This window comes from Mytilus californianus, unplaced genomic scaffold (assembly GCF_021869535.1).
Source record: "Mytilus californianus isolate M0D057914Y unplaced genomic scaffold, xbMytCali1.0.p SCAF_3, whole genome shotgun sequence".
NCBI classification, from domain to species: domain Eukaryota; kingdom Metazoa; phylum Mollusca; class Bivalvia; order Mytilida; family Mytilidae; genus Mytilus; species Mytilus californianus.
This window is the reverse complement of record NW_026262679.1, coordinates 81,953,773-81,976,296: the sequence shown is the minus strand read 5'-3', so window position 1 is coordinate 81,976,296 and position 22,524 is coordinate 81,953,773. Positions and strand designations below refer to the sequence as shown.

Below are 22,524 nucleotides of genomic sequence, written 5' to 3'. Positions count from 1 at the left end.
CTTATACAAATACTAAAATTAACACTACACCAAGAAATTTAGGTAAAATTAAACACATTCATGGATATGTAGAAATTGTCTTTGGAGGTTTAGAAATATATACATGTATTATTTTATTTGGAACATTAATGCTTTTCAGATGCATACATGTACATATTTATAAAAATATAAAAAGTCTTATTTACAATATCCCCCCCCCCCCTCCATTTACAAATTAGTGTTGTCCTAACCAGATATGTTTGACATTGTGATTGTCGAAGATTTATCAAAGTGACAGTCATTGATTAATAACTACATGTGATTTTTTTTGGCTTACACATGTCTGATTTTGAAAGCAGCTAAGCATAAGAAAGTTTTCATTTGTACTTGTACATTTAGCGGTAATTGTTGCAATAAAATAATTTTATGTCATGGTTTTCTACACTGAAGAAAAGTGAAGGAAAGCTATGTACATTGTACATGCTCATCTACATGTATGTTCTTCCTTATCAGAATTTCAAGATACAATTCTTACATGTTAAGATGTGAATAATGCTGGAAAGATATGATCACAAGACGTTTGTTTGATAGCATTTACTTTGAAAACATTTACAAAGTTTTACCTCAATTAAAATTTTATTTGAATTCTTTTAAAATACATTTTTGTTTAGGATTACATGTATGTCAAAAAGTGCTCCTGTGTAATAGTTATTGTATGAAAAATATTTTTTAACACTTAACAGTTCTTTAAGGCTTGTCATTACCAGTTTACATGTATATACATGTACCCCCAAAAAAAACACTATTATAATCTATATTCAGACGACATATTATAAATGTATAGCATTTCGTGTACATTTATTGATGTAACAGGAAAATGCTCAGTTTTTTTGGAAGAGTTCACAAGAGATCGTTTTTCTGTTATATCTTTTCATGTTTTATTTTTTAATTATTCGCTAGTTTTCTGGAAGTACATGTAATATATCCTTTCTATTGCTACCCAAGCTATTCAATATAGAAGACCATATTTCTTGATGAACAAAATTTCTGATTATTCCATTCCGCAAAATACAGAAAATTTAATAATGTACCTAATTTCAACAAATATGAACAAAAACATAAATTCTGTAATAAATAAAATGTTCAAAATCTGCAGTTCATCTTCTTTTATATATTACATTGTAAATCAAAATTTAAAAAAATTATGATGAATAAATACCAAATTTTATTCATTTTTTTTCATAAACTTCTTTTGTGTGAGGCCAGGGGTTTATAAAATTTATTTGGTACATGTGTATATACAGATGTCACAGCAGTTCATGTATATGAATTCAGCTTCTTGTATTTTTGATTACAAGCCTAATTTTTTATACGACCGCAAAAATTGAAAATTTTTTGGTCGTATATTGGTATGACGTTGGCGTTGTCGTCGTCGTCGTCCGGCGTCGTCCAAAGACACATTGGTTTTCGCACTCTAACTTTAGTTTAAGTGAATGGATCTCCATGAAATTTTACCAAAAGGTTCAATACCACGAAAGGAAGGTGGGGATTGATTTTGGGGGTTATGGTACCAACAGTTAAGGAATTAGGGGCCAAAAAGGGGCCAAATATAAGCATTTTTGTAACTTCCAGACAATTACTTGTGTGTAAGTGTATGGATCTCTCTGACATTGTACCACAAGGTTCCATATCACAAAGGGAAGGCTGTAATTGATTTTGGGGGTAATTGCCTCAAAATTTTAGGAATTAGGGGCCAAAAAAGGGGCAAAAAACAAGCATTTTTCTAGTTTCATGACAATAACTTGTGTGTAAGTGTTTGGATATTTCTGAAATTGTACTACAAGGTTCCATATCACAAAGGGAAAGCTGGAATTGAGTTTGGGGGTAATTGTCCGAAACGTTTAGGAATTGGGGGCCAAAAAGGGGCCAAAAATAAGCATTTTTCTAGTTTCCAGACAATAACTTGTGTTCAAGTGTATGGATCTCTCTGAAATTGTACTGCAAGGTACCATACCACAAAGGGAAGGCTGGGATTGAGTTTGGGGGTGATGAATCATAAGGGGGTTCAAAAAATTTTGGGGGGGGATTTTTTTTTTTCTTTTTTTTCCTTTTTTTCCTTTTTTTTTTCTTTTAAAATTTTCCATTTTAAGTTGGTTATTTCTGATAAATATTTAAAAGCAAATAATAATGATATGGTAGGAGATACACACCAAACAGGATGTGTAAATTATTATATAATAAGTATTGTGCAATAGCAAGAAATTTTCAATTGCACAGTATTGCACAATTGCAAGAAATCTTCAATTGCACAGTATTGCGCAATAGCAAGAAATCTTCAATTGCACAGTATTGCGCAATAGCAAGAAATATCCAATAGCACAATATTGCGCAAAAGCAAGAAATTGTCAATTGTACAGTATTGCACAATAGCAAGAAATATTCAATTACACAGTATTGTGCAAAAGAAGATACTTCGTATAAATTGCTTATTTCTTGATCAATTTCAATGGGGTTTTATTCTTGAATTCTTGGGGTTCTTTAATATGCTGAATCTAACCGTGTATTAAGTTTTTGGATTTTGGGCCCCGTTTTTAAATTGGTCCACATTGAGGTCCAAAGGGTCCAAAATTAAACTTTGTTTGATTTCATCAAAAATTGAATTATTGGGGTTCTTTGATATGCCGAATCTAACCGTGTATTTAGATTCTTAATTTTTGGTTCCGTTTTCAAATTGGTCTACATTAAGGTCAAAAGGGTCCAAAATTAAACTTAGTTTGATTTTAACAAAAATTGAATTTTTAGGGTACTTTGATATGCTGAATCTAAACATGTATTTAGATTTTAATTATGGGCCCAGTTTTCAAGTTGGTCCAAATCGGGGTCCAAAATTAAACTTTGTTTGATTTCAACAAAAATTGAATATATGGGGTTCTTTGATATGCTGAATCTAACCATGTATTTAGATTTTTGATTTTTGGGCCCCGTTATCAACTTTGTCCACATTGAGGTCAAAAGGGTCCAAAATTAAACTTTGTTTGATTTCATCAAAAATTGAATTCTTGGGGTTCTTTGATATGCTGAATCTAACCATGTATTTAGATTTTTTATTTGTGGACCCGCTATCAAATTGGTTCATATTGAGGTCAAAAGGGTCCAAAATTAAACTTTGTTTGATTTCATCAAAAATTGAATTATTGGGGTTCTTTGATATGCCAAATCTAACCATGTATTTAGATTTTTAATTTTGGGTCCCCTTTTTTAAATTGGTCTACATTAAGGTCCAAAGGGTCCAAAATTAAACTTAGTTTGATTTTAACAAAAATTGAATTTTTGGGTTCTTTGATATGCTGAATCTAAACATGTGTTTAGATTTTTGATTATGGGACCAGTTTTCAAGTTGGTCCAAGTTGGGGTCCAAAATTAAACTTTGTTTGATTTCAACAAAAATTGAATATATGGGGTTCTTTGATATGCTGAATCTAAACATGTATTTAGATTTTAGATTTTTGGCCCAGTTTTCAAGTTGGTCCAAATTGGGGTCCAAAATTAAACTTTGTTTGATTTCAACAAAAATTGAATATATGGGGTTCTTTGATATGCTGAATCATAACATGTGTTTAGATTTTTGATTGTGGGACTAGTTTTCAAGTTTGTCCAAGTTGGGGTCCAAAATTAAACTTTGTTTGATTTCAACAAAAATTGAATATATGGGGTTCTTTGATATGCTGAATCTAACCATGTATTTTGATTTTGGACATTGGACCATAATAGGTAAATTAAAAAAATTGAAGTTCTTAGACCACATTCTTTCTGTGTCAGAAACCTATGCTGTGTCAAATATTTAATCACAATCCAAATTCAGAGCTGTATCAAGCTTGAATGTTGTGTCCATACTTGCCCCAACTGTTCAGGGTTTGACCTCTGCGGTCGTATCAAGCTGCGCCCAGCGAAGCATTTTATTAAAAACTGAATCCTCTTTTTGTAAATAAAATTGAGAATGGAAATGGGTAATATGTCAAAGAGACAACAACCCGACCAAAGAGCAGATAACAGCCGAAGGCAATCAATGGGTCTTCAACGCAGTGAGAAAATCCCGTACCCGGAGGTGGTCCTCAGCTGGCCCCTAAATAAAATTGTGTACTGGTTCAGTGAAAATGGACGTCACACTAAACTCCAAAACATATAAAGGAACTAAAATTAAAAAAACATACAAGACTAACAAAGGCCAGAGGCTCCTGACTTGGGACAGGCGCAAAAATGCGGCTGGGTTAAACATGTTTTGTGTATATTAACTGTAGTAAGATCAGTTTGATAATTCAGAATTCATGATAGTTTTTCCTTTTTTTTATACACATGTATTGCATGTTTTCAATTGCTAAAATCAATTGTAAGGTGCACATATCTATCTGACAAGGCTCACCTAAACATAACAGCACTGATGCTAGCTCATCAGTAAGAGGCCAGTTAATTTAATATACAGGGTTAGAAGAATGTGCAACATTCAGTAGCTTGGCAGGCTAGTAAACAAACATTAGTTTATAGACCTTTATAAAAATAAAGAGATGTGGTATCATTTCCAATGAGACAACTAGCCACCAAAGTTCAAAGGAAGTAGATGTAAGCCGTCATAGGCAGCCATTCAGCCTTTACCAATGAGAAAAATCCATACCATATCATGAATAACAACATCATTTGGACACTGGTGAATATATATATAGTTACAAAAATGTATCTCCTTATTTATATAAACTATATTGCAATTTTAAATGAGGTATAAAAGTCATCATTTTCTTATAGATGTTATTCCTTCTATTTCTTTCCTTAAACGCTCGTTCTCGGTAGTACTGTACTATAAAAAAGAATGAAGAAAGGCAAGATTTTATGATATGTTCTGATTATTTATTGTAGATATAGCTACAGCACAATCATGTAACTGTACTGAGTGTGATACAAATTGCCCAGGAATAGCAACATCATGTTCAGCTGGGTCATACTTTTCAACAGATGGGAATTGTGAAACATGTCCCCAAGGATATTAGTAAGTATTCTTTAAGTTATTTAATTTTCTATTACACGTTTACATTTGTTTTAAGATTGTATACACATTTGTATATTGAACTTTGTCTCTTTTCCATATCTGCATTTCGACATACATGTGTTCTCAAAATGCATATACATAATTAGAACCATTGCAACAGGAAAATCTATACTCTTTTCTTGTGAAAATAACTCCTTTAACACTTTAGAAAGTACAGAATTCTTCTCTAAAAAGGGAATAGTGTGATACCAAATTAAAGCCAGTTGCTGTTCAAAATGTTTGTTCACCTTCTTATCCAGTGCTTTTTGATGTTTGATTGCACGTACCTGCTGTATAAGAAGTAAAATATTCATTTTGTACTTGATGCACTGGAGTATTTGTACTTTTTTAGTCAGACCCTCCTATTCCAGAAGGCCTTGAGTATGTGTGGTCCTATCTTGGTATAGGAATTGTGTAACTTTATCATACTTAATTAATTTCTATTATATTACAATGTTTTTTCTATAATGTGATTTTATCAGTAACAAATGGCTGCATGTTTGTATTTATTTAAATTTATATACATGTCATAACACCAGTAGTAATATATTACTTCATGGTCAATCACAGTTTTTGTAAAAATGTAAATGCTTGATTAAACAATTTTTACATTTAAATGAAATTTAACACACCTGAACATTTGTTTTCAACAAAATTTGAGAAATAAAAATCAATTATTGTTTCCCATTATGGAGTTGTTTCCTGAAAGCCTTTCATTGTAATTTTATTTGTTTGAGCTTTATTGATATCCCATTAGAAAACGATGTGAAGATAGATTGATATAAAAACCTATAAAATTTTAATTAATCACTGCAGTGGTCTTTACCTGAGCTCTTATTTAGGATTGCATCGCAATTACTTTTGTTGACATAAGCATACAGGTAGATGACTTCTCATCATTCAGTTTATGACATGCTTTCAGCATATATGTAAACAATCATCCATATCTCAAATCTCTCTATTGAAATTTTTTTTTAACAATTGTCTGTTTTCAAGAACTGAACCTTTCTTGACATTCATGTATATGACATCATTTCAACATGTTATGCAAACAATTATCTAATCTTGAATTTTTTGAAGAATGAACTGTATATATAAAGTTACTGTAATGCATTCCTTCCAATACTTTTTGATAATGCAGCTTAAAGAATTCTGTTGTTGCATAAAAATGTAAATTGTCACAGTAATTTTGTGAGGAACAGGGGAATTGTGTATACTTATATGTCCATGTATATCAAGTACATGTCCATGCTTTATGAATAACATCATACACAGTTTTCATTAGTCTGTTTTATTATTCAGAGTGTTTCCTTGAAGTGGCTTTAATAAATTTGTGGAAAGGATTATCAAAAATCCAGCTTCCTCCACCAATAAAAACTGGCCAGTCCACAAAATAGCACAATAGTGCTGAAAGTGGCGTTAAACACCAGTCAATCAATCTCCTGTACGACCTGCATTTGAGGCATTGTTTCCCCTTTTCCACAGCTTACACCCTTATGAGTGGGTATTGGAAAGAGTTCCATAATACCAACGGAATAAACTGTAATACATTATTGTGTTCTTTTAGTATGGTGGGGGTGCCATATGGAACTTTTACCCCTATAGGCATGATTGATTTGAAAATTTGTGAATGCCAATTTAGTAACAGAAATACTTAATATTTTGCATATTTTTAGTATCACAGACATGACAGAATTGCAATGATTTCGTTTAATACCAGTGCACGAAAAAACACAACTTTATGAATAACCAAAAAATCAAAATGCAGTACATTTGCACTAAAAATGTCAATTAGACACCAACCCAATTGGAACATAACAAAAGTACTAAGCATTTAGATCTTACTAGAAGGATTTATGGCTGGGTTAAATAATAGGGTTTTGATGTGCTATGATCAGAATGGCTTAAATTGATCAACAGTTTAAGGAAATGTTTTATGTCTCATCCTATTACAGTTGTAAACTAGACCAAGGTTTTAGTTTTGCTTCAATGTTTACATCTTTATTTAGGTTAATCATTATTGGAAGCAATTATATTCCTTTACAAATGTTTCAGTTCTATAGTTATAATCAAGACAGCATGGTTAATGATTAATTAATTTGAAATTGTGGAATTTTGTATATTAAGTATGCTAGTGTCATTCATTTGTATCCCGGTTATGTATATATACACCACTGGTCTTCATTGTCGTGAGAAATTATGAAGTTTTTGGTTCTGTAGGCAGGAGCATACTTTTTAAGTCACTTAAGTACAAATACATTTACATATGTTGTTTAAATCCATATCAATTGGACTATGTTGTATAGTTGTCTCATTGGCAATGATACCACATATCATTATTTTATATATATGTATTTATGTTGTATCTGAAGTGGCTCATTAAATTGCATAATTGCAGTGAAAAATCATATGTCATTATCAAAACACTGATGACTTGAGTCAACTATGTGCAAAAATCAATATGTGGTACCCATGAGAATGTTACTGTCTATAAAGGCATCCATCATATCATTTTTTTGTCAATACATGTTTTGTTTGCTTTTGCTATAATAATTGCTTGATGATTCTCTTTGTCCTTTGGTAGATTGTAGCTATCACTAACTAGTAAATGGTAAAGTAATCCCCATTAGTTATAATGATGGAAAAGGTGTCTAAGAGAAGATGATCATGTGTGCATTAAAAACTACCAATTTCAAACAGAAATGATACAAATAACATTCACAGTTTTGAAAAGCTATTGTGTTTTTGATTAGATATAAGAAGATGTGGTATGAGTGCCAATAAGACAACTCTCCATCCAAGTCACAATTTGTAAAAGTAAACCATTATAGGTCAAAGTACGACCTTTAACACTGAGCCTTGGCTCACACTGAACAGCAAGCTATAAAGGGCCCCAAAAATGACCATTCAAGCAGGAAAACCAACGGTCTAATCTATATAAAAAACGAGAAATGTACATATGTATACATGTACCAGAAAAAAAAATTTTGTATACTGTGGATACATTTATTTTCGTGGGTACAAATTTTCATGGGTTGAGGGAAATTTGTATTTTCCTGGACATTTGATTTCATGGTTTTGCCAAACCTATAAAAACTTTATACTTCGTTGAACATTTAATTATGTGGTTCATGTTTATCCATGAAAACCACAAAAAAATTTTTTTTTTCTATAGGCTTGTATGCATCCTTTGGCAAACCAGGCAATAGAATATCTACGAAAGTACAATTTTCCTTAATTCACAAAAAATGGTGCCCACAAAAATAAATGAATTAATTGTAATAAAAAATACATGTTAGTAAACATATCTTTCACATATAATCTTGATAAGAAAATGCTCGGTCAGGTTAATCTGATTTACATGTACATTTATATAAGACAGACTTTTTATTCTTTAGACTTTAACAGTATGGATTATCTATCAAATATTCATGTGTAGTGACCCTAGTTTCTCAACCATTAAATACATGTACATTTAATTATTTGTTATGACTTGAATAAAAATAATAAAAAAATCTACATGTATAATAATGTTTACATCTACACCACAACTGCTTATAAATGTCTTTTTAAAAACAAAATTCACCTGATTATGTATTAATAGTTCACATTAGTCATCGTATTTGGTATGGAAAAGATCCATTAGAGCTTATATGGGTCATCAAGAACTAAAAAGGGGGAGTAAAGGATGTATTATAAATGATAATGTATCGGACAGGAATGTAAAAAATAAAAAGCCTGAGAATACTTCATTTCCTAATTTATTTGCCTTACCATATCAAATTGACATTTTGCCAGAAAATTTGGATTTTAGGATATTATTGTATAAGTTTTATTATGTATTTGTAGTTTGTGTTACTGTAAATTTGAAATGAGTCCATATCATACAGTGTCCTTTTTTGTCTCGCCTCTGACGAAAGTCGCAGTATGCGAGGCATAGGTATTACTATCCGGCAGTGGCAGGTTAAACTATTTGTATAAAGCTTTATATTTCAGAAGGTAGAAGACCTGGATGCGTCATACCTTGTATGCAGATACCTTATGTTACGAAGTTTCTGTCTGTCATATGCCCATTGTACTTGACCTCATTTTCATGGTTCAGAGACTGCTTGAAAAAAAATTGTATTTTTTTTGTTATGTGAATTTATGAGTAATATGATTACTATATTGGTATATGGGTTCCTCACAATGTCTACATGTCTGTCAGACAGGGTTAACCTGACCTCGACCTCTATTCATGGATCAGTGATCAAGGTTAAAGTTACATGATTAGGTCCGTTTCTCAGATACTACAAGCAGCAGGTCAACTATATGTGGTGTATGGAATGATTGTAAGGGGTACATGTCAGACTGGCAGGTTTCATCTGACCTTGACCTCATTTTCATGGTTCATTGGTCATTGTTAATTTTTTGTGTTTTGGTCTGTTTTTTCAAGTACTGTAAGCAATAGGTCAACTTTATTTGGTGTATGGAATGATTGTAAGGTGTACATGTCTGTCTAGCTGGTGTCATCTGACCTTGACCTCATTTTAATGGTTCATTGGTCAATGTTACGTTTTTGTGTTTTGGTCTGTTTTTCAAGTACTATAAGCAGTAGGTCAACTTTATTTGGTGTATGGAATAATTGTAAGGTTTACATGTCTGTCTAGCCAGTGTCATCTGACCTTGACCTCATTTTAATGGTTCATTGGTCATTGTTAGGTTTTTGTGTTTTGTCTGTTTTTCAAGTACTGTAAGCCATAGGTCAACTATATTTGGTGTATGGAATGATTGTAAGGTGTACATGTCTGTCTAGCTGGTGTCATTTGACCTTGACCTAATTTTCATGGTTCATTGGTTAATGTTAAGTTTTTGTGTTTTAGTCTGTTTTTCAAGTACTATAAGCAGTAGGTCAACTTTATTTGGTGTATGGAATAATTGTAAGGTTTACATGTCTGTGTGACAGTTTTTATCTGACCTTGGCCTCATTGTCATGGATCTTTAGGAATGTCAAGTTTATGTGATACTTGTATTAATAACCTTTATCTTTAAGACTTTCAACATAAAATCAGTGGTCAGTAAAACAGGCGAGACATTTCAGCGTGTGCACTCTTGTGTAATGTTTATATGTAAATGAATTATCCCCCACCATCCTAATTTTATTCTTTTATTAGTAGGGTTGCCATTAAAATTATTGAAAAAAAAATAATATAAACATTTTTCCATGGAAAAAACTAACAGTAAGGATAAATTTTAAGTTAAATTTCAGCACAAAATTGTACCTACGTCATATGTCAATAGGTTTCAAGTTTATTCCATGCATGTCTCTATTTAATGCTCAATTTTCAAGAAGTTAAATGCATAATTATAATTATATATTATAAATGTTCTTCCCAGGGCCTTATAGCACCATGGCACTATTTTTTTACCATGATGGTATCTGAATAAGATTTATAGAATGTATCATCAATGAAGTGCTATAATTTTAGAGAAAAAGTGCTTTTTTCATATCCATCGGTGCTATATAAACAAAACTGGGGAAGATCACTATATATGAAGTGTTTTATTCTGGCTGAGTTGCTGGACTTGGTAACCAGCGCTGGCATTATGTATTTATTTTTAACATTTTTGAATATTATGTAAGGCTATTGTATCATATATGTTTATCTGATTATAAATATTTGATGGATATTAAATGAAAATGGGATTATATTTCTGAAGTGTTTAACTAATCTTTTATACATATATCATGTGATTATGAGAGAACAGAACTGATTGAATTTAGTTTTATAGAAAAATTGATATAAATACTAATTTTGATGAATAGTCACCCATTAGTTGATATATGAGCAGCCTGACTTGATCATAAGTGAGAGTAATATAATTTAAATATACAAACTTAAAGTACTATATCTTTTTGATCATTGTAACTATATCTTGTTTTTAACACTTGACTAACAGTATTTGTAGTCGGAATATGGTATCAAATATGGGTACTGGTAATTTTCTTAAATGTGACTGCACCTACAAAATTGATTGATATACCGGTACATGAATTGTACATATTATTTTCCGTAATATACGTAATATACGGTATTAAGATTTTGTTACTTAACTATACAATTATATTCGCACAGCTTTTTTATGATTGGATTCTTATTGCTACCCATTTTTTTCATTATATACTTTAACATTATAATAGAATTTGTTGTATTACTTATTGGTTGACAAGCTTGAATTTAAATTAGAGCAGTTAAAATTTTAAATTGCTTTAATTTTGTAAATTTATTCTACACCTTAGTTCTTATTGAGAATTCTCACAACTTTATTTCAATAATTGTGGTGCAATTTAAATTTTTCAAAGGCCTGGTCAATATTTATTTATTCTTTTCTTTACATTTTAAAATAGAACTTTGTGTGAGATCGGATCATTTTCTTTTTACATACAAGCCGTCCTTAAAAATGAAATAGTAACTGGTATAATTTTGTAGGTAAATACGTCACAGGGTTGTTGTTTATACAAATGATTATTAAATCATGGCTATACAAACAAAACATATTTACTGTTTCATAAGCCATTATTTTAATTAATTTCCTTTTCTTGTTTAGTTAGATCTTATGAATTCGGTATCCTTGTAATTTTGTTAAAATATTCTGACTTACTGAAGCATATATATATATAAGTACTTTTTAAATAACTGATGAATAAAACGTCATCTTGTATTGATACAATGATTGATTGATTGTTGGTTGCTTAACATCCAGTGGCAAATATTTCATACATGTTCAGGACGATAGATGTTGATACAATGAAGTTGTTAAGCTATTTTAGAACAATCTTATAATGGACTAACATATTACCACCACTAATGGAATGGTTGATACATTGCATTTACCTTGTCCATTCTTTTATTTGTCTGTGCATCTGTCCCTTCTAATGACTATAAATTCTGTTAGTTTAAGTAGCTTCTGTATGAAGGGATTATTTGATATTACATGTAGGTCTGCATTGACTCTGCAACTTTGTTATGATTATTGGTTAGGTTATTTTCGGATCTGTGTGACTGTCACTTTCTCTTTGACGATACTTTGAATTTTCGAATACTTGCTGAGCATGCATTTTTCTCAGCTTCTGTATTCAGATATATTTAGCTATTTGATCTGAACCTTTCTTATGATGAATTGTACTGTGAAAGTGATTTTCAGATCTGCTGACTGCTTTAAGCTGTACCGGGGAACAGATTTTCAGATCTGTGGGGTCCTGTTTGACGATAATTTGAATTTATACAACATACCCATTGGGCATTGAAATATTTTGTCACATAATTTTCATTTTTTAATGATCAAAAGACATTAACATCCAGAGCAGAATTTTTGAAAATGTATTTTTTTATTTTTTTATATTTTACGAAAATAAAAGGTCTTAGTTTTTTTTGCAGTTAGAATGATACAGTCTGGGGTTAATGTTTTTTTTTAGACATTAATAACTTTTTCAGACCTTTATAGAATTGTATTTAACTTAGGCAAAAGTTTTTATATGATTAAGAGATAATGTATAAAGCAAAATTCAGATTTTTTTCTTTATTTTTATGTATTTTATTGATAAATTAACAGCTTTTTTCAAGTTAACATTTAAATTGACTGGGATTAAATTTTTATGACATCAATTACTTTGTTAAACCTTCATGGAATATATGAAACTTAGACATAACCATCTTCAATATAAAAAAAAAATGTATCTGAAGAAGAAAGTTCCAATTTTTGGTAATTTTTTTGTACTTTACTGATGGATGGAGTAACATTTTGGACAGTCAACATTGCACTTTAACACTGGCAGCTGCAAAAGCAGATTTTCCGCAGTATGTTTTACAAATTTTTTCTTTAAATTTCTTGTTGAATAAAAATTGAACGTTTTTGACTTTGAAAGATTCAAGGAATAACGATTGCATTGTCTGATGTTTCAGTAAACATTCCATACTACATTAAAACATAGCCCCTTAAGAATACAATGGTATTTAATATTAAATAATTTATCTTAACTCTTTGTAGTTACTTCCTGGTGTAACTTTTGTATAACATTAAAGTTTATTTTTTATATTTTTTTTCTTCATTATTTTAAAAATCAATATTTGAATTTTAAATTATGTCGAAACAAGAATGTACCTTTCTTATACGTTGCTTGTACATGATGTTTTTGGAATGTGAATGTTGTAGTATTTTTGTCTTATTGATAGCAAATACACTTTATTTAAACTATTTTCTGTCAAATGACTTGTATGGTTGAAAAAGAAATGTAAATTTTGAAGATTTTAGACAACTCCCCTATAGGTAGTAATTAAAATTTTTTTATACAAATAGTTCTGGCATGGCTCCATTTGGTAATTATATTGACATTGAAATTCACCCATTTTGTATTATTTTTGGATTATCTACTTTGTATAAACATTTTAACTAAGGCAATGTCTCTTGCTTGCTTTTTAAATAGATAAAAAATCTTAAGTCTAGTGGACCATATTACCCATTTGAAGGTAATTGCGTAAACTAATCATTTTAGAAGTGAAAGAAAGGTGACATAATCTTGTATTTAAATTTATATAAACGAAATTATTTTTTACTTGTATTTGACTTATTCAACCATTTTAATGCTGTATTATTAATTGATAATTGATCAGAAAAATCATAAATGGCACAGTTGACCAGTGTAAATGTAGAAAAAAAAGTATAACAAAAATTCCAAGAGCAGTCTTAATTTAAATCTATTAGTATAAAAGCTTTGTGATTAAGTTCAATTATGGTGCCAACATGTAGGTCCAAGGATAATAGATAAGTAATTGGTCTCCCTGTCCAGTACCAGTATTCTCATAGGGCCTTAGAATTTATTGAAACATTAAAAAAAGGTATTTGAATTCCAACCTAGTGTTCTAGTTTTCATTAGGTTGCATGTTCACCCTTGCATGGGCTTTATTATTTGCTATCTTATATAAGTGGTACATATATGAGGGTCTGGATTAGGGGTCCCTCAATTCTGTATTCTTTATATTTTTACACAATTTTTCTCCATTCTTCATTTTTTTTGCCCATTATTCTCTATACTTTATATTTTAATGCCCCATTATTCTCTATTCTTTATTTTTTTGACCTATTTTTCTCTATTCTTTATTTTTGCCCATTATTTTCTATTTCTTTATTTTTTGGGGCATATTTTTCTCTATTCTTTATTTTTTTGCCAATTATTCTCTATTTCTTTATTTTTGGGGGCATATTTTTCTCTATTCTTTATTTTTTTGGGGCCCATTATTCTCCATTCTGTAAATCCTATCCAGACTCATATAAAGAAGTTCACTGTTTAACACAGTTTTGTGTAGTAAAAAGATAATATATAGAAACAACATAAAAAAGAGAAAAGAAAAATGGATTAAATTATAAACGAGGTCAAGAAATTTAATTCGCTAATTCATATTCTAACTGTGTACATGTATGTTGTAAAGTACACTGGTCATAGTCTTAATATTTTATATAAATTTGAGATAATCAATATTTTATTTGTGGATAAAAGCTTAAATGGTCAGTAAATTTGCTTATGTAAATAGCCTATCAAACAGCTAGATTTATGGAATGTCATCAGGATTGACTTTCTATGCTAACGGTTGTAAAACTGTAGATCAATATTTAAAAATCGGAAGAAAATTGTACCTGAACTAAATTCTAAAGATTTATGTAGTTGTGAAATGACTTTAATTACACATGATTTTACATTACAAAAAGAAAATGTCCTTAGGTGAAAGGACAAATATTTGGTACAAAGTTAGGGAGCTTAGGCACTAGAAATGTCCTTAAGTACAAATATTGTATCAAAATCCTAATTAAAGCAAACACCACTTGAAAAACTTTCAGTACAAATGATAGTGCTACTTAATTTTTCATAGATACCATCAGATGTAGCTAAATTTGCATCTGCTTTAGTTTGTATAGTAGCATATACAAAATACGATAGCATTTTATTTTATCTTCATCCAGAATGCTGTTTATACAATGTCTAAGGCTTTTTTAAAAATTTTGGTCAAGGTTTTTTTATGAAGCTTTATTACTCAGGATTAAACAGAGAAAAGGCATAATTAAATATAGCTTTATAGCTTATTGGAAAGGAAACTAAGTAGGAAAAGATAACACATATCAGATACTTTCCGAAAATCAAAAGTGAAAACGAAATAGCTGTACTCATTTCTTTCTCATAAACATATAATCTGTTAAAAACTTCAATTGTTGGAGTTATTTCCCCTAATATAAAGGCTGTTTCTCTGTACATCATTATATTGTACTATCTCATGAATTTGAATTGTAAGAGTTATCTCCCATTGTTATTCAAAGTCCCAAATTTTGTATTAGTTTTTAAAGCATTCCTAACAAATGTTATTATCATATATAAGATTAAATGATATAACATCAAGTCTTGGAAATCAAGATACTGGTCCCTGAATTTCTTCACCTGGTTTTCTAAGGACTTAAACAGCCATGTTTTAGAAAATAAAACTTGAAGATAGTGGCTTATATTTGAATATTAGAATAAATATGATGTACTAATAGAGTGATCCTGAGTTTTCTTACCACATTACTTTTTCATCTGAACTTATTATGATCTGGGATATCTACATGTTTAATTTATTAAGTAATACTGAATATATAGTAAGATGTAATTTATCAGAAATAATGCAAAACGTGTTTCATTATCTGAAGTTGAAGTAGTCTAAAAAAAATCATAATTGTGTAACTTCATTGAACTCCTACATATTATGGGGATAAAGGGTAAAAAGAGTTTCCTTCAAGATTTTGTTGCATACTGCTAGATTTTCAAACTGCATTATGCAATAATCATGACTTAAAATCTAATTGCCTTGAGAAAAAAAAATTAGATATTTCACATGTACTTTATATTTGACAAAGAAAAACCATTAAAGTTAAATGAAATGCATGAAGAGTAACAGACATGTCATCAAATCCGTTCTATGTCCTATACATGTAATTACATGTGCCAGTGCAGTTGAAGGAAGTTAAAGCTACGAAGATCTATACCCCATTCAGACTTATTTTATACAAATTGATATTTTATCATGGCTAAGTAGAATTGAAAAAGATTCTCTAACAGTGTTATCAGCTAAGTGTTATATATTGATGTACTCCAATGTGAAATTTGATCAAAATTAATTTGTATGTGATTATTAGTTGACATATAAATTGGATATTTTCACCAATTAATAACCAATTATTACTATTTATCTTTGGCAAGCAAATTCCTTTTTGTGTAGGTACTCAGAATTTGGATAACTGTTCCAAGTAAAGACGACACTCACATTTTGATTTTGCCATTTGATTAGGGACTTTCTGTTTTGAATTTTCCTCGGAGTTCAGTATTATTGTGATTTAACTTTTTTTTTCACATTCCTGCATTTTCCCTTACATTTCCAATGTGGCTATGCTTATGTTATTATATCACAATAAGAGTTGTTTGTTTAATGACATCATTTGCATCTCATGTCATACAGCATAACTTATTACAGCAGATTCCATTGAGTGTGTAGCCAAAGGTAATATCTTTGGTTAGCTTGCTTGTTAGCTGAACCGTGAAGTCATTATTAGGTCAGGTATACTACCCTCCTTTCGAAGTAGCATAGTCCAACAGACAGATCGATTGGTTCTCTGTCAGACAAGTCTATTCTTTAAGTAGGGTAGTTTACCTAACCTAACAATGACTTCACGGTTCAGCTAACAAGCAAGCTAACCAAAGATATTACCTTTGGCTACACACTCAATGGAATCTGCTGTAATAAAAAAGAACTCTAAAATAGTCTTTACACTTATGAAACATGAATGTACAGACTAATTTCGATATCTTTTTATATCATCAATATATTTTTTTAAGCTGTCTCTTATGTTAGTTATAATGATGTGCTCTGGATAAGATAATTTTTTATAAGAAGTTTTACAAATTTTGCTTAGTTTCTTCTGTTACCTATTCTGACATCGGACTCAGACTTCTTTTAAACTGAGTTTTACTGTACCTATTGCTGTGTGTTTGTTTATTCTATATTGGCTAGAGGTATAGGGGGAAGGTTGAGATCTCAAAAAACATGTTTAACCCCGCCGCATTTTTCGGCTGTTTTCTGCTCTTTGGTCGTGTTGTTGTCTCTTTGACACATTCCCCATTTCCATTCTCAATTTTATTACAAAGATGCATATATTTGTAAGAACTGCACCATCTCCATCCATAAGCATTGAGACAACAATTTAGAATTAAGAAAAAAGAGCAATCTTTATTCTTATAATGATAACATTGATATCTCCCTGGTTTCAAGGGAACAAGATATGTAAGTTTTCTCAAGGTCATAGCTATTGTGTTTTAGAGATTTTTCAGTGAGTCCTTCATTATTTGTGTAATGTGTTGATAGTATTAGTATAAATATTGAAAATGATTTCCCTATGATAGCAGGCAAAGCAATTGAGTGTTACTTTATAAATATGCCAATGCTTGTTAAGATACAGGCTAAAGTTGGCTTAAATCTTATCATTGCTCAATCATGTAAACTTTTAACCTGTTGACTGAAACCTGTCTTGTTGCTCAGTCAAGTATTTTACCTTTTGAACTCCCAACATAAAGCAAAAAATATTTCATTCTTTCTTAATGAAAATCATGAATAAAAGACTAAGGAAATTAATTACCACTTTTAGTCCATGTAAAAGGTTATAATCATCGATGCTGGAGATAATCGATTGCTTAATATGGTTAATCTGGAAATATCTTATCAAGATTACATGCCATGGTAAATTTCTTAACATGCAAAACTCCTGTAAATCATTACATTAAATCAATGTACAACAGTACAATCAATGGATATCTTAGCAGTTTTGAAGCTTGTTAGCTAGGAATTCTTCAATTATGATTTTTTTGAAAGTCGCGGAAATATTTTGACGTTCGTGATTTTGTAAAAGCATATCAGCACTTAAGTGTATCATGAAATGTTCACAAACGCAAACATGGCAAAAGTCTAAAATTGTTCAGTTTGTTGGAAAGATTACTTAGCATTTGTGAAGATCATATGTCTGTTTTGCAATTCAAATGTGTTTATAAAAAATTATCTACCGACTCCTATGAAGAATTTAGACCTTCAATTAAAATCCTTGAGGAGGACCTATAGTAAACAAGACCATGGAATGAAGTCATTTGATAAAAAAAACCATACAAGTTCTATAACAAGACAAGAAGTACCACGGTAATTAAAGTGAAATAGTTCTTTGATTAGACAGGATATAATACTTGTACATGTATATGCACACTTAGATGAATTAAATAAAAGACGAACAGAAACTATAAGAAATATTTCATTGTGACCACGGTCAATTGGAGATTAAATACAGGTTGCATTATTTGCGTAGAATTTAACTCCAAGCATAAGAGAAAACGTATATTTTCACGAATGATGTATTACCTGTCTTAAATCTAAAACATACCATATAAGCTACATAAATGATTTTGATTCTAATAGGATATTGCAAACTTTTTGTATTTGAAGCGGGTTTATAATTTGACCATTAACACCCAACTCCTCAGGAAACAAACAGACATACAAACATAGACAAACAACAACTTACAACACACGGTCCAGATAGCCTGAGTTGGTACAGGCACAAAATGTGATGGAGTTAAACCAGTTTTATGAACACTAAAAAACTCCCCCTTTTTTCCTATCTAGACCATGTCATTAAACTAAAACATACAATAAATTACCTGTTCAATGTATGATGACCATTAATTGGGAAAAAAATCAGAAACAACTCTCTAAACTTGTTTCATGAAGCCTCATCATAAAACTTTATTGAAATCAGAGGTATTTTTTGTGAGGTCAGTTAACCTTTAAAATCGTCAGTCAAAAGGTCAAAAGAACAATTTTAAGTGTATTGGTGAGCATTATCATGTCTGTAGCCCTTGCTGTTTAAAGATATAAGAAATTATATTATTTTCAATGTTTTAGTTCTATCAATGGCATTACAATAAAATGTAGGGCGAAAAGTAGTTTTATTTTGTCTTTGTAAATTCCCTAACAGAAGTTTCTACTAAAAGATTATATTCTATATCTTTGATATTGTTTACTATGAAAAAGAATTACCGAATTAGTTGTAGAATAAGACGAAGCATAACAATTCTTCTATAATTGCATTTATTAATTATTCATAAATGTATAATGTTATATGGATATATTTCTACTACATTCATCATGATAATAGGATTTGTTGTGTGGAACGAATCAGATCTAGAATGCGAATATTTTAGAATATAATATATTGACTATTATTAGTATCAGTAGCTGTATTATTTGGGTTTTGAAATCAATTTCTTTTTTTTTATATATGTTATGTACCATGCAGTGTTAATTAAAGCCTTGGGGAAGCAGTATATGCTATCTGCATGATTTTTTTCTGTGATCTTACTGTGATTGCCTTAGGTCGTTAAAAATGTAGAATAAAATATGAAATATTAAAAAATACCTATGGATGGTGGGCAAGAGATTCTAAAATAAAATTGTTTGTGTTCTAAAATCAACTGGATTTAGTAAAGTTTACTTTTAAGGTATTTGAAATAATTATCAGAATTGTCGTAAGTTGCATGCAGGTGCTCCGAAGAAAGTAGGTTATAATCCTCCAGATAATTGAGTAGGTCAATTTCACATTGATATTAATGGTAGTTCAAGTTCACATCAAAGATCACATATTTATGAAGATGTAGGGTAATTTTTACTTGTATTCAGGTGTCATTCAGTGTGAAAGTCAGTATCTAGACAAATATATGTCAGTTTGACCTACTTATCATGTTTCATCGATTTTAGTTCAATCTTATATTGAATTTTATGTCTGAGATATCTGAATTTGCTTTAGATACATTTCATGCTTTTTGGACTTTATCATATTGAAGTCAGATATTTGTACAAACTATAAATGTAGAATTTTGTAGAACTTGTTTAGAGGTGCGTTTCTGTGAACAGTTGTTCATAACCGTAAAAGAAGGTCATCCTGTTCATAACTATAAAAGTAGGTCATCCTCACTCTTTTGCTCTCATTGTCTAGTTATTGACCTAAAATTGAATAATATATTTGTAAGTAAACCTTTCTGGTGCTAAACAGGTACTGATGCGGTTTTTCAAAGTCTAGTAATAAAAGGTAAAGTTAATAATTTATCTGTCTGTGTCACCTAGCTGTTTACTAAGGAAAAGTAACTTTGAAGTTTTTTTTCTAATAAAGAAATAAAAGGATTTAAAACTGACTAATTCAAAATTTTAAGATGAAATAGTATGTTAATAAACTTAGATTTGAGTGATATAAGTCATTCTTAGATTTAAGTATTTATCTTAGATTCATATTTAAGTAAAATTAGGATGCAGTTGAGTAGAAAATAAGTTTTCATGCATGTACTCTGTAATTAGTTGAAAATATACTTAAAGTACATGTACCGCTCTTTAAATATAAAAAAAAAAGATCCATTTTTGGTTCATTTATGAGGATCTGGATGGGGGTTTACAGAAAAGAGAATAATGGGCAAAATGTGCAGAATAAATGGCAAACTAAATAAAGAATAGAGAAAAATAGGGCAAAAAAATAAAGAATAGAGAATATTGTGGTGCTAGAATATAAAGAATAGAAAATAATGGGCAAATAATATAAAGATTACAGAAAAATGACATAAGAAGTTAAAGAATACAGACATGAAGGACTCCCCATCCAGAACCTCATTTAAAGACTGGTTTGCACCACACAGACAATTCATTACAGAGACACAGTAAAAGGACTATGTAAATAAAGTATATGGTGGGATATTTACTTACAGTTAAACTGTTTACATATGTTATTGAATAAATTTTAATGCAAATACTGCATGGCAGGTGTGGCATAATCATGGACAGAATAAATAATAGAAACTTGCAACCTGCTATTAAAAGGACTTTATTTGATTTCTACTAAGTATTTTCTGTATATTATACATTATAGTGTTTAAACATATAAATGAAAAAAAGTTCATTAAATAAAGACTTTTAAAAATGTAATTATATAGGGTATATGCAATGTACATTGATTTATATGATCAAATGATACAGACTTAAAATACTGTTTTCTATATGGTATAGGTTTTGGTCATTGTTCAATGCTGTATGGTTACATCTTTGTGTATTGGTTTATCGATAGTTGTGTCATAAGCAATCATACCACATCTCCCTATTTAGATATAATTGTTGATGAAGTATGAAGGTTGGTCTTGTCTAAATAATTAAGACAGATCTTGAACATGTGAAGAGAAACTGCTATTTATTCACAGGATTGTTGATTTAAAATATTTTGAAAAAAGGGCATCGTTTCATGTAGTACAGGGGCTCTTTAAAAAAATGAATTGAACGAAAAGTGGATCTTAAGTAGAACAGAATTGTTCATAACTAATGCATACATTTTTCGTTATATTTTTTTGTGAAAGAGTTGCAGTTTTGTAGATACCGGTAGAGTCATATATATCTTTATACTTCAGATGTAAGTTATCAATAATTATATAAGATGATTTATGTTAATAGGGTATAACATACCCTTACAATTAAAACATAATTTATATTTTACAACATACTTGTGGCTAAATAATTTTATAAGATAATATATAACCCTCATAATACACCTTATCGCTATTCCCGGCTGACCCGAGAATCTGTCCCGCTTGAACTTTTGACGTCATACAACAATCACTTTTTCATTGTGGCGTCAGATAATTTGTATTGTGACGTCAAAATTTTACGGGAACCTGTGTGATGTCCAGTAATGGCGGACAAATAGCGATAAGGTGTATTGTCTAACATTGGGTCTAGATTAAACCAGTTTACATGCAAGCGCCACCTTCAAGTTCTTCGTGGATCATTAAATCCTCTTCCTAAGCATGACATATACCTAAGATGTTTATAAAAAAACAAACAAAAAGTTACTTGTATCTGTTTTCTGGATTAATCTGCTTCGATCTGCACAATTTTTTTCAAAAGAGTATAAATAAATATTATTGGTATCCAGTACTTTTTATTAAGGTTTAGTGTAAATGTACTGTGAGAATGTCTGAAGAAGGCCAAAACTTGAAAAAAATTATGTCTTATTTCACTCGAAAGGTCATTAATGTCAGATTTAAGTATATTTGATTCACTTTACGTTTAAATTATAAGGATAATTGTAAAACATTCAATTTATCGGTAAAAAATCTTCTTGTATTGAGAAAATTAGCATGGCCTTTTAACAAATAGAATGTCATTTGACGTAGGGCCAAAACAGTAGTGAGTGTTGATTAAAATAAGTCAACATCATTTCAACATAATTATTTGTCACGCTTTGTAAAAGGCGATATAGAGGCCATACTGCTATGAAATGAGTTTAAAAGAAAACTTTAGTCAACGTTTTTTTTTCCTGGCAGATGTCCATTTTGA

General features: G+C 30.3%; 1 protein-coding gene across 4 annotated transcripts in view; it reads left to right on the top strand.

The window, feature by feature from the left end:
- LOC127735182 (uncharacterized) overlaps positions 1-22,524 on the top strand; it is a 131,341-nt gene that overhangs the window by 1,410 nt on the left and 107,407 nt on the right. For all 4 annotated transcript variants that reach the window (XM_052245288.1, XM_052245283.1, XM_052245282.1 and 1 more), the window contains exon 2: positions 4,888-5,017. In XM_052245288.1, the coding sequence (XP_052101248.1) occupies positions 4,888-5,017 (130 nt within the window). The remainder of the gene's footprint in view (positions 1-4,887; positions 5,018-22,524) is intronic.